Source organism: Macaca thibetana, chromosome 12, assembly GCF_024542745.1.
Source record: "Macaca thibetana thibetana isolate TM-01 chromosome 12, ASM2454274v1, whole genome shotgun sequence".
Taxonomy (NCBI): domain Eukaryota; kingdom Metazoa; phylum Chordata; class Mammalia; order Primates; family Cercopithecidae; genus Macaca; species Macaca thibetana.
The window spans coordinates 80789499-80802558 of NC_065589.1; the positions used below are offsets into that span (position 1 = coordinate 80789499).

Sequence of the window (13060 nt, forward strand, 5' to 3'; positions counted from 1 at the left end):
TTGTAATTTAAAGACAATCTACCTCTTATTAAATTTCATATAACATGTACTAAATTTCATATATGTATACTCCTTCCAGTATTTAATGATTTGGTAACAAACAGGAAAACGTGTGTTTTGTTTTTTGTGATCATTTATATTTGGAAGTTTAGGATAGATTTATTCAATAATTGATGAGGATTTTTAAGGTAAAAATGATGCTTGAGGTAAATACCAATTGTATTTTATATCATATATGAAGAATAAAAATTAAGACAAGAGAATAAGTGAAGGTTAGTAGATGCTGCCACTTACCACAAACATGAAATTCAATTCAATTAGTATTTGAAGACGAAAGGCTACTTCTCTAAGATTTGGACGCATTATGCAATGAAAAAGGAAACTCTTAAGACCTGGTTTAACACATTAGCTCATGATCCAAGGACAAAAAAAAGGTCAGAAATCAATTATAAGAGGATAAATTATATAAAAATTTAAACTTAAATTGGCTGGGAAAAAGATAAATTATAAAGTGATAATCTTCAAATATTAAAAACTCTTAATTGTACACTTTTCTGGATCCAGTTGATTTTGGCTTACATGCTGTTTAATTTATACTCTGTGTTTAATTAAAGATACTGCAGTTTTATTCATTAACTAGGGAATAGTTACTTTATTTATTATATACAGTAAATGTAAATTACATTCTGTGGTAAAAAGATAATAAAGATAAGTATGTAATTCAGAAAAAAAAAACCACTCCTATTTGAACTCACTTTTTCTACTGTGCTAAATATCACAGGAAAAAAGAGTAGTATTCAGTGAAAGAAAAGTAGTCTCTCAATTTTATGGATTCTTAATCAATCTGAATCTCTGACTCTCACCTTTCAGAAAGGTAATTCTTAGATCGGTATTTGAAATTTTGAGGAAAAAAAGTTAATCTACCAATCCATTCCCATTACAAATATTTCTAGTAAAGAATGAAGAGAAGAAATAATGCTTGAAAATATTCTTTAGTCATGTTCTCCAAGATGATAATATAACTAGATTTACTATACAGTTATATGAATAATGTAATTTTATAATTATATCAGCAATGATACCAACAACCCTTTCAAAGACATTATCTTGAGCGTCTATACACATTTATTTTGAAAATGCTGCAGTGTTCAAAACACTCTGAAACACTTTAGAATGCATCTTTTGAAAGTTCATATTTATAAGCATCTTCAGCATCTTATATTTAAAAATCTGTATTGCACTAACCTTGCATTCTCATCAAATTGAGCTGAATGAATGAATGAATTGCCTGCAAAGCTTTAAAACTTTTTTTTTCCCTCCCGCGACGGAGTCTCACTCTGTCGCCAGGCTGGAGTGCAGGGGCGTGATCTCCGCTCACTGCAAGCTCCGCCTCCCGGGTTCAAGCGATTCTCCTGCCTCAGCCTCCCGAGTAGCCGGGATTGCAGGCGCCCGCCACCACGCCCAGCTAATTTTTGTATTTTTAGTAGAGACGGGGTTTCACCGTGTTAGCCAGGATGGTTTCAATCTCTTGACCTCGTGATCCGCCCGCCTCGGCCTTCCAAAGTGTTGGGATTACAGGCATAAGCCACCGCCCCCAGCCCAGCTGTAGAACTTTTTAAAAAAATACCCTCAGTGTCAGGAGATCGAGACCGTCCTGGCTAACACGGTGAAACCCAGTCTCTACTAAAAATACAAAAGAAATAGTCGGGCATGGTGATGGGCGCCTGTAGTCCCACTACTCTGGAGGCTGAGGCAGGAGAATGGCGTGAACCCGGGAGGCGGAGCTTGCAGTGAGCCCAGATCGCGCCACTGCACTCCAGCCTGGGCGACAGAGCGAGACTCCACCTCAAAATCAATCAAACAAACAAACAAACAAAATACCCTCAGTGGAGGCACATATGCCTCCTTTGAGAGAAGATGAGGTCCTTACACTAAATCAAAAGTCATTCCCAACTAAATGGCATGAGCCACCGTGCCCAGTCCAGCTGAAGAACTTTTTAAAAAAAATACCCTCAGTGCGGGCGCATACCTCTCCTTTGGGAGAAGATGAGGTCCTCGTATTAAATCAAAAGTCATTCCCAACTAAATCTACAGAGTAAATGAGTTACTTATCTGGGACTTGTGATTTTTGTGCCAGATCATTTTAATATTCATAGTTTTATAATTCTATTGGGAGCAACTTATTTTTATATACTAATCTCAATCTCTTCACATGTATTCAGTAGTCAGTAAAACTTCTAAATTCCAGAAGACAAATTATCAAAAATTATTTGCAATGATTGTTTTCAAGAGTTTAAGTTTACACTCTCCCAAGACACCTGCTTTAAATAGATTATTAATTAGCTTTTGTAAGTTCTGACATGCCTTTTGAAAAAGTCTGGCCACAATTTTGTATAGCCATAACTCATATGTAATAATGTATTGTATATTTAATAGCTTCCTTTGACCTATAATGAAACTAGTGGCTTAATAAAATTAACCAGAAAAAAACTAGAAATGTGTATGTATTTCAGACATTCGTTCAAGTAACATTTATAGGGTCTTTAGATAAAGTATACATGCTAGTCATATTAATATAAATTTTAAAAGCTATTTTTGATATGTGGTTTCTTTTGAACTTGTCAGAGATATTTAAAATGGAAGAAGACTCTCAGAAATCACCTAATGAATTAGAAAAGGGAGATTAAATGTCTAGTTAAAAGTAACTGGTCTGTTAGTTGCAGGCACAGAACTAGCAAATAGGTTTGCTGAGAACTTTACTTACCACTTTTTCCCTCCAGCACTGGCACATCCAGTCTCTTAATTTAGGATTAAAAACCTAACTTCTTTTTTGGTATTTAATCAGGAAAAATAACAACAAACTTGCTTTTGAAACATTTTTTGTTTTGTTTTGTTTTGTTTTTTTGCTCTGTAGAGAACAGACAGAAAAGTGAAGAGTTAATCAAAGGAACCTAGTGCTTAGTTCCTTAAATTTGGAGAACAAGCACTGAAGGCATTATGCTTAGACTGCAAAGTCACACCAATTATTTTAAAATAATTTAAGCAACACACTACACCTTCTTTAGGCAGCTGGCAAAATCCCTTGGTTCAAAAAAAATGAATTTTCTTCTTGATGCTTGAAAGCTTGTGCTTTTGATTGAATGTGCACTCAGTTTAGGGCATCCGCTTTAGGTCATTTAACAGCTATGGCAAGATATTACATGGCAGTAAATAATCTCACCTTCCAGGTAAAATATTTTAAATGGCTTTGCACTTCATATAGAGATGAGTAATCTATCAAAAAATCTAAGCATGATAAAGAAACCAGTGTAAGGGCCTCATTAAAACTGAGGACAACTTAATGTGGGTGCTTATCTAGGGTCCAGGTATGACTTGCAAGAAGCACTTAACTCGGAACACTTTATGGGCCTAGCTCTAGCAAAATGAATGTGGACATATTTCACACTCTCTTTACCTCACCCAAGTTACCTGTTCATCTAAAGCAGCTGTCTTCAATGTATGCAATGAAAGGGGAGAAGATAACAGTCCTTGCTTATCAGAAATATTCTTCCTGTTTGCCTGATTCTAATATCTTAAAACATAATGCTCTGCCCTGTTTTTTTTTTATTTTCAATAAAAATGAGATGTTAAGTTTTAATCTAGAACAAAGCTCCTTCAAAAGTCCTTTACTAACTGACTGCAGGCTTGCAGACAATTTTTCTTTTTACTGTGGTACCTTAAAAAATGTTGTGACTCAGGTTTCATTTTAGTAATTAAGGCAATGTAGAACCAAATTTTGTGTTTCACAACGAGGAATAAGAAGGAGACATAGGCTGGGTGCAGTGGCTCACACCTGTAATCCCAGCACTTTGGGAGGCCAAGGTGGGTGGATCACCTGAGGTCAGCCTGACCAACTATAAATTAGCTGGGCATGGTGGTGCATGCCTGTAATCCTAGCTACTTGGGAGGCTGAGGCAGGAGAATCACTTGCACCCGCGAGATGGAGATTGTGATGAGCCAAGACCATGCTCTTTGCACTCCAGCCTGGGCAACAAGAATGAAACTCCATTAAAAAAACAGAGGAGACATTGAAAGAGGTTACTAGTATGTATATTATCATTTAGATAAGAGGGTGAAATTTCATTCTGAAATGAAAGAAGGATTTTGTCAAACACTTATAGTAATAAAATTCTACCTACAAAATTGCTAATCAGAGTTTTCTATTCCTGGGCCTCTTGGTTATAAATTTCACTTGGAAGCATTAGTCTCAATATGCAAAAGCCTACCAAAGTTGGTCTTATTATTAATGAAACTAACGCAGGAATCATGTAAGGAGGCAGCTGTTTCTCGTTATTGCATTTTTTCATTTTAAAGAAAAACTTTAGACAAGTTAAAAGTAGTAGAGTTTATTTGAACACAAACAATTCATAAATCAGGCAGCACTCAGAACCAGAAGAGGTTCTGAGAGTTCTGTCCAGCAATGTGAGCTGCCACCTTTTATAGGCCAAACACAGAAGCAAGGTAGATAAATCACTGGTTGGCTACACTAGGAATCAGCCTTATTGGGTCATAGAGCCATGAGGCATCTACCTTATTTGGATGTGGTGTGATATGATGGCTGCCTATGATTGGCTGAAACCCTTTTGCTGGACTTGTAGTTAGGTTTTGGATTGTATACGTACTAAGGTTGTGTTTCATTATATAGGAACTCAAATTATAGAGACAGCCTCAGGTTAATGGCCTTTTGCTTATTTGATTTAACTGATTTATTGATTCTAGGTAAATGTGGTAAGACTTAGGGTACTGTATTTGTTTCCTAGGGCTGCTATAAGTTATGGCAAACTTTGTGGCTTAAAACAACAGAAATTTATTCTCTCGTCATTCTGAAAGCTGGAAGTCAGAAATCATGGTGTCAGCAGAGCCATGCTCCCTAGGAAGGCTCAAGAGAAGAATCCTCCCTGTCTCTTCTGGCTTCTCATGGCTCCTAGAAATCCCTGGGCATTCTTTGGTTCACAGCTGTGTCACTTTAATCCCTACTTCTGTCTTCACATAGCCTTCTTCCCTGTATCTCTCAGTGTCTCTTTGTGTCTTCCCCTCCTATGAGGACACCAGTCGTTAGAGTTAGGGCCCACTTTAATCCAGTATGAGCACATCTTCAATTTCTTCCTTGATCACATCTGCAAAGACCCCATTTCCAAAATGGTCACATTCTGTGGCTCCACGTGGACATGAATTTTGGGGGAACTTAGTCCATTACAGACATCACATCAAATAAGTTGTATTTTAATGTCACATGATTATAATTATTTCATGAGAAATAATGATCAGTTGTATCAAAAAGGCATCAAATATGGGATCATCATTAAAGGAGCCTACAGTGACTTCCCCCGCTCTCTTCTTGCTCCACAATGGGTCTCACGTTAGGTCTCACCAGGATAGGTATTTTAGCTAAAAGATACTGGTAGCTTTTTGTTGCTGTTGCTTGATGCAGTTCTCATGTGGAGGGATACCAACTAGAGCGAGCTGGCTTTAAATTTGCTCTGCATGATGTAGAGTAGCTCTTTCCTCATGTAATTCTCTTAATGATTTGCCATCATTTCACCAAACAATGACCAATGGAGAAAGAAAAGTCAGCAAATGTAAGACAAGCCAATTAATTTTTTAATGGGAAATGTATGAAACTATTTTCAAAAATTTAGTGTAAGAACATTTGCAGAATTTCAGTTATCTCTATCATTTAGAATGTTGAAGTGTGACTTGTTCTGTTTCAAGGCACACTAAAGAGCCTAGCGTGCCTTAGGTAGTTAAGTGGTTCCCAGCAAGTTCTGTGTGGGGTTACCTGTTAGAGGTCAAACTAGGGCATTGAGGACAGTCTGCAGTCTGCTTCTTGTGCTCAAGGAGTAAACCTCTCCCAACGTAGGCAACCTTTTTCTCTCAAGTCCAGAAGCCCCTCCTCACCATTAAAAACTGTGGCTGGCAAGTCATGATCTTTTCATCTTCAAAATGTCTTCATTGAATGATTGGTATTAGGTGCTTGGCATCAGACAAATCAAGAATTAAAAGAGGTATAAGTCTTAACGAGCATCAGACTGTGGTCAAATACCTCATTTGAAGTTTGGGTTGGTTAAATATCAACATTCGTTTGTGATTCTTCCAACTCCGTTTCAAACCACATAACCTTCGACTTAGAAATTTAATCAAATTAAGCATCATGAATCCAGGGGTATGCAGTAGCAGCCAAGCAGTGGTTGGGATGTTCAAGTGCCTGTTAGAATCACTACAGAAGCTGTTTATCTGAAAGAATGAGATTCCAGATGTGAATGACAGAAGACAGAGGAGGCAAGACATTCTGATTCCTCTAACTATGACCATACATTGCTTTTATATATTAAAACAAAATCTATGGTTTTAGTTTGGTTTGTCTTTTGAACATAACCTCTGTTAATTTTTTTCAGTTCTTTGTTTCAACACCAGTTTTCAGCTATGATGCCATTTCATACTACAAAATATTTAGTGACAAGGATGGCTACAAACATATTCACTATATCAAAGACACTGTGGTACGTTCCTTCCAAGATTTATCTCCTCAAAGATCATTCACTTGAGGTTGCTCAAATAACGCTCGGTTTCACACAACATAATGTTTGTCTTTTTATAGGAAAATGCTATTCAAATTACAAGTGGCAAGTGGGAGGCCATAAATATATTCAGAGTAACACAGGATTCACTGTAAGTATTGCACGAAGCGCGATGCACCATTCAGGTTTTAATTGGCACCGATGGACGTAAATGATACTGTACCAACTCTCTTAGTTAAGAAGATTTTTGTTACTCTATAATTCAGACAGTTGTGAGTTCATTTACAATTGTACATTTTAAATAACTAGTCAAAATGATTTTCTTTTGGAAAAAAGTCTTCAGTAGGTGATAATTTCTCTTCTGATATTTGGTAGGTAATTATATAAAAAGTATACAAATTTTAAGATAATAACTGGTTCTAAAGGCAAATTTTACCCTTCAGCACTTGAAGCAATGAGCAAGTTTCAAAATTCCCTGGAGGGCAGCCCATAGATATGGAGCATCTTTTGTAGTGATTCATTGTTATATAAGTTGAACATTATTATTTATAACAGCTATCATTTATGGAGCAATTACTGTGTACCAGATACTGTAAAGTAGAAATGGTTATCCTAAGTTTGCAGATGAGAAAAGGGATACTCATAAAATTTAATTAACTTGGCCAAAGGCCACAGTTAGTTAGTAGCAGACTAAGATTCAATCCTAAAGCATTAAATCTAAGGCTGTTATTGTTAACCTGAACATAGGACTGCTTTCTTACAGTTCTTTCCTCTTCAGTCCATTCTGCTTACTATTTAAATAAACCATCTTCAAATAATCATTTATGATAAAACTGCTCTAATCACAAAAGTATACTTTCTTTCTATAATTTCTAATACAATCTGCATCTAGGGATCCTCTCTTAGTGCTGAAAATCTGCCCGCTATTAGCTGAAATTCTAGGAGCAAAAAGGTGAGGACCATTAGTCCAGGCTCATGGAATAAAAGCCTGTCAGAAATCTATTATCAATCTTTGGAATTCTTTGAAAGGAGGGTAAAGGTGTTTGGACTTTCTTTGGAGCAGCCATTAAAATCACTAGAGTAAAGGGAAGGGACATGCTCAAAACTGGTGGGAGATTCGTTTCAGACATGATGTGTTGAGGAGGTGGGGAAAAACTGAAGGCGGAGAGCCCTAGCTCTGGTCATAAGAGACTTGGACTAGAATAGTGGCAATGCAGTAGATGCACTGAGGACAAAACTGCACCTCCTTCTTTGTTTGCGTCCTTAGCACTTAGCACAGCGCCTGACACAGAGGAGTTCAACACACATTATCTAAATGGAAGAGAGAACAGAATAGACAGTAAAGACAGATGGAGGCTAAACAGGACTGGCGAAGGGAGACTGTCTGGGAAAACAGAGAGAAAAGAGACAAACTGGACCCAGCTGCAAAGGTTAGAGAGGGAGACAATCAGGGAAGCTTCCACATAACAAGGAAGCGGCAGGGGGCTGCTGGGGAAAGATCCTGAGTCCTTTATTCACAGATTGTTTGAGATTATGTGGGGAGGGCAAGGGAAAGGGATGATGGGAGTCACGCAAAGTTACTAAAGATGCATAGAAAGGTGTTAGTTTGGGAGATAAATTTGGTGCTATAAACAAGTTGTATTCCATTGCTTTTTTCTTCTACTTGGTGCTAATAAGATTTTCAAGATACCTAGGACAGAGTGAGAACTGGACTGCCTAATTGTCCTGAGAATTAAATCAAATTTCAGTTATCCCAAACTTTTCACATTCGTGGGGGGAGAATAATGACAGTTTCTGATACTCAGATGAACATACAGCAGAGTGAAAACCACGTCACAAAACTGAATTTCCCACTTCATGGCTATTTTAAGACGGTTAGAATCAGAACCTGGATACTTAAGTAACAAGCATGTTCTCTTCTGACTTGTTTTACATTTGGCTAAATTTACATGCCCTGTGTGTGGTATCCAGTGTGATATCCTCAATTTGTAGCAAACCTATCTATTGACAGGGTTTCTATAAAATAAATTCAAGGTATGTTCAGAATCACAGATAAAATTAAATAACATAGTACAGAGAAACAGGTAAACTGTTCTTAATCATGGAAAAGGCAAAGTATGATATTAATACAATTTCCTAGTTAATTTGCATGGCTCATAATGAATCAGAATATAATATACCTGTAATAAAAACAGTATTCAGCATAATTGAATCTTCCTCTGATGATTTGGAAGTCAGAATAAACATGCAAAGTTCAGGTTATTAACAGCAGTTATTTGTGTACCTAAGCACCAATTAATAAATAGTTTCATTAGATGAATGCTTACCTATATTGATACTATATTAGTATTAATACTAACAATTCTATTATCACTTATTTATCAATACTTAATAATTTCTGAATATATTTTCAGGTTTTATTCTAGCAATGAATTTGAAGATTACCCTGGAAGAAGAAACATCTACAGGTAATTTATGTCCATTCATTCTGTTATTTCTGTATATTGACATTTTAACATAAAAAGTCATCATCTCCAGGAGATGGAAAATATTTTTAAATTGTGGCACGTAATAAAAATTATTTATGAATTGAGAGAAAACATTTGGAGAATGTTGTATACTACATCAGTATAAAAAACACACACTCTCAAAATGTTAGCCAATTCAAAGTATTTGTTTTCAAAAGGAAAAAACAAGAAATTCTAATGCTCATATAAATACTAAATACTATTTTGGTACTAAACACTTTAACTACATATAGTTAAATTGAGGACATTTCTTTATTTAACACACATTTGCTGAATACCCAGTATGAACCAGGCATTGTTTTTATTCTGATAATATGTGATTTCCTTCACTCTGGCTCACTTTGGCACCACCCATCCCTGTCCCTATATTAGTGCTTAAATTCAGTCCAGTTGTCCCCTTGATGACTGAAATGGTGCCCTCGACAGCCCTTTCTGGATGTGGAAAGGAAAGCGATAGTTACTACATGCCAGTAGTCTATTATATGCCAGGCACCTTTTAATCTGACTGACATATGTAATTTCATTTAATTCCTACAGCACTATGAGGCAGGTAATGTTGTTGGAGCCAGGATTTGTACCTGGGCATGCTGATCTCTGAGCCCTTGCTGTTAACTGCCTGCCTAATGTTTCCAAGGTCACACCCAAATAGGGACATACGCTAACATACTAACCCTAACAGAGGAAATAAATTTGCCCTCTGTCATATTTCTCTGTTCCCTCCTGGATCGTGATCTTACTTTATGCGTGAAGAAGAATCACTCTCTGGGTCCAGCAATGTCTCTGGCCTGGCCACTCTCTGCCATGCCCAAGGCAAAGTCAGGGACAGCAGCAGAAGAAACTCAGAGGTGGCACAGGAGACCCTGACAGCCACCATGGGGTCCTGACCTGTCCAGACCCTGGCATGACATCATCTAAACTCCTCCACATGGAATTCTGATTCTGAGGGTGTAGGATAAGGTCCCTGAGTTTGTGTATTGAAGCCAATCGCTCTGTTCAGGAACCACACAGATGACTCTGCAGAGTGAGTGTGGGGGCAATGTGGGCAGGACAGATTGGCTTGTGTAGACTGTGTGGAGGGGGCATTCCTAGCCTGAGCTTCCACGAGCCCAAATTTCCTGCTGAAAGGAATGAAGGCACAGGAGGCACTTAGAATTGTCATTTCTTATTTCTAATTTGCCTATTATTAATTTACCCTTCCTGATATATGGTAAGAACAGGGACTCTTTCTTGATAATACTGCCAGATTTTCCTTCTATGTTTTGCCATGGGGTGGAAACAGAGAGATAGGAAGATGAAGAACTATGCATTCCCAAGCACTTTGTAAAGTGTAAAAGATGAATGGTTATGGGAAATGACTACCTCACTGCCATTTGAGGTGTTAGATATTTCTCCCACTCCAGGGAAACCACATAGGGCTTCTTCTTCAAGGTTTGTGCCTATTAAGGCAAAGATGGATCAAAAATCAAGCTACATCAAAATACTGTGATTCCCCTTTACTTTAAATGATATTGGCAACAGAAAAATAGAGTGGGTTTGATGTCAATATGTAAATTAGTCACTTTACATGGAGTAGTACATTTTGATAAATACAATCTCAAAATTTCAGCTTAGTTTTATTTTCATTTCCCTCTAGAATTAGCATTGGAAGCTATCCTCCAAGCAAGAAGTGTGTTACTTGCCATCTAAGGAAAGAAAGGTGCCAATATTACACAGCAAGTTTCAGCGACTACGCCAAGTACTATGCACTTGTCTGCTATGGTAGGTAACGGACCTCACACAAGCACACCATCCCCACGGGCATTGTTGTCATCCTCCTCACCTCTATCTGATCAATTCTTAGCTACAGTTAATGAGCACTTGTTATATGTAAGAATCTTATCTTGTGTTTATAGAAAAAGAAATGAAAGGAGGATAGGAGGGTATTATTACCTTCACTTTTTTGCAGCTGAGGAAACAGAGCTCGGGGAAACAGAGTAACTTGCCAAAGGTCCACACTGCGGCTAAGCATCAGCCAGGATTGAAGCAAGGGTCTGTTGCCTCTAAGTCCCATGCTCTCAACCACCGCATTCCACAGCACTAAGATTGCATGCAGAGGCAACCTATCAGCTAGGCTTCACAGGATTTGAGCAATAGCAATAAAAGAAATGTTCTCTGATAAAATGGTTGCTGGACTCTCTGCCCCCTTCTCCCAGAGAAATATCAAACTCTCATAGCCGGGGGAATGGACAAAGGCTTAGAAACCTGAGATCCCCACCTCGGAGGTCAATCATTCCTCAAACTGTAATTTCAATGGGGATAGAAAATGAACCTTTGTCACTCAAGATGTCCTTTCTAAATTTGGAAAACATCGTGAGTAATACATTCAAATATAACAAGCCATAAGTAAGAAAATCTACGAAACATTTCCTGATTGTTTAGGACATACGTACATTTAATGAATAATTTCTACCCATACAATTTTATTTTATGCACAACCTTTTATCTATATCTTGAGCATGTGGCAAACAATAAAACAGGTTAGGTTAAGAGGCCAATATAGATCAATGAAATATATTGGTGTCTAAGTCATTATGGAGATTTGGAAAACTGACTTGGGAATCTCTAATTCTCCAATCTCTGTCACCTCCCCCAGCTTATTCCTAATTTGGAGCTGGGAGTTAGAGTACTTGGAAAAAGGTATTACAAAATGTATACTACCCTCCTATTTTAGTATCAGCTCCCCTGGTGGGGGTATGTGGCTTAAAGAACAAATGGAATCTTTGGCTGCTTGATATCCCGGTTTAGTTGCAGAGGCCCTGAAGATCCCATAAAGGGAACCAGAGTGAAGGCTACCCTAACATGCCACTTCCCTCAGTCCAGCCACCTGGCCCCTGAACCTGAGCTGCAGCTCATTTGACTATGTGGACATGAATAAGCATTTTAACCCAAATGCTCCCTTCAAGATAGCACAAAGATGTCAGTTTGAAATAACACTTTCATAAAATGTTTGGTCAGTGGCATCTTTGAAATGTCAAGAGATTGTTGTTCATGACCATATGTGCTGATTGTGGTTACTGACATTTAAAGGTATGCATTAAACGTCCCTCTCAAGTTCTATGCAACATTTTTCAACCTAAGCTATGTATTTATGCAACATAGATTGAAAGCTTACATGCCAGGCACATAGTATCATTGAGCTAACCATACTGAGTCATCTGTTTATCTATCTTTTTCTTCTGGAAGGCAGGGGCTACTTTCTTTTAATCTTTGTATTTCTAAGACCAAGAAGAATGTCTAATACATAATAGACATTCAATGCTTGTGGAATTAACATAGATATGAGGTAATATTGCCGTCCCTTGCAAAGTCTACCAAAAAACTGGTTTTATACTGATGTATTTGCTGATGAATGCATCAGTGACACTACATTTACATCCATGCATTTATATGTGTATGCATTCTGCATTTCTATAATGCTTTAATGTTTTTGGAAGGCACTATCTCACATTTTATATTAGTTTGTCTTCCTAATATATACTTGAGCCTGTGTGCCCACTGAAGAGATGAAGAATAAAAGCCTAAGCTCTCATCAAAAGTTGGTGGAAGAGTCCTTTCTAGAACTTGAATCGCCTGACTTTTCCACCACTCACTCTTCCTCGGCAGTATGGTAATTTCCCATTTAGCAAAAAATATACTGTGTGGGAAGCATCACATCGTCTGGTGTTTTTGAAGCTCCAGTAAAATGAGTCACTGCGCCATCATAGGAAAAACCTTGAAATCTTTCCCTTCAGGACTAAGAGTAAAGCCTCATTATGTAACTTCAAACTCTCCCGAGGGATGGTTAGTAAGTCCCAGATGATAGGATCAAAACAGGTAAAATCATATCGATGATGCTGATGGAACAAAAGCATGCAAGGTAGGCTTCTCAAGGATTGATGTTTAGGCCACTAGGATCACACCTTCCGTCCAGTGTCAAATGCAGTCAGTCATTTATTT

The 13060-nt window shown here is 37.7% G+C and overlaps 1 protein-coding gene across 3 annotated transcripts in view; it reads left to right on the top strand.

The window, feature by feature from the left end:
• The window catches only part of FAP (fibroblast activation protein alpha), a 71763-nt gene that overhangs the window by 32928 nt on the left and 25775 nt on the right, over positions 1–13060 (top strand). For all 3 annotated transcript variants that reach the window (XM_050752270.1, XM_050752271.1, XM_050752272.1), the window contains 4 exons: positions 6435–6539; positions 6638–6708; positions 8972–9025; positions 10719–10843. In XM_050752270.1, coding sequence (XP_050608227.1) covers positions 6435–6539; positions 6638–6708; positions 8972–9025; positions 10719–10843 — 355 coding nt within the window. The remainder of the gene's footprint in view (positions 1–6434; positions 6540–6637; positions 6709–8971; positions 9026–10718; positions 10844–13060) is intronic.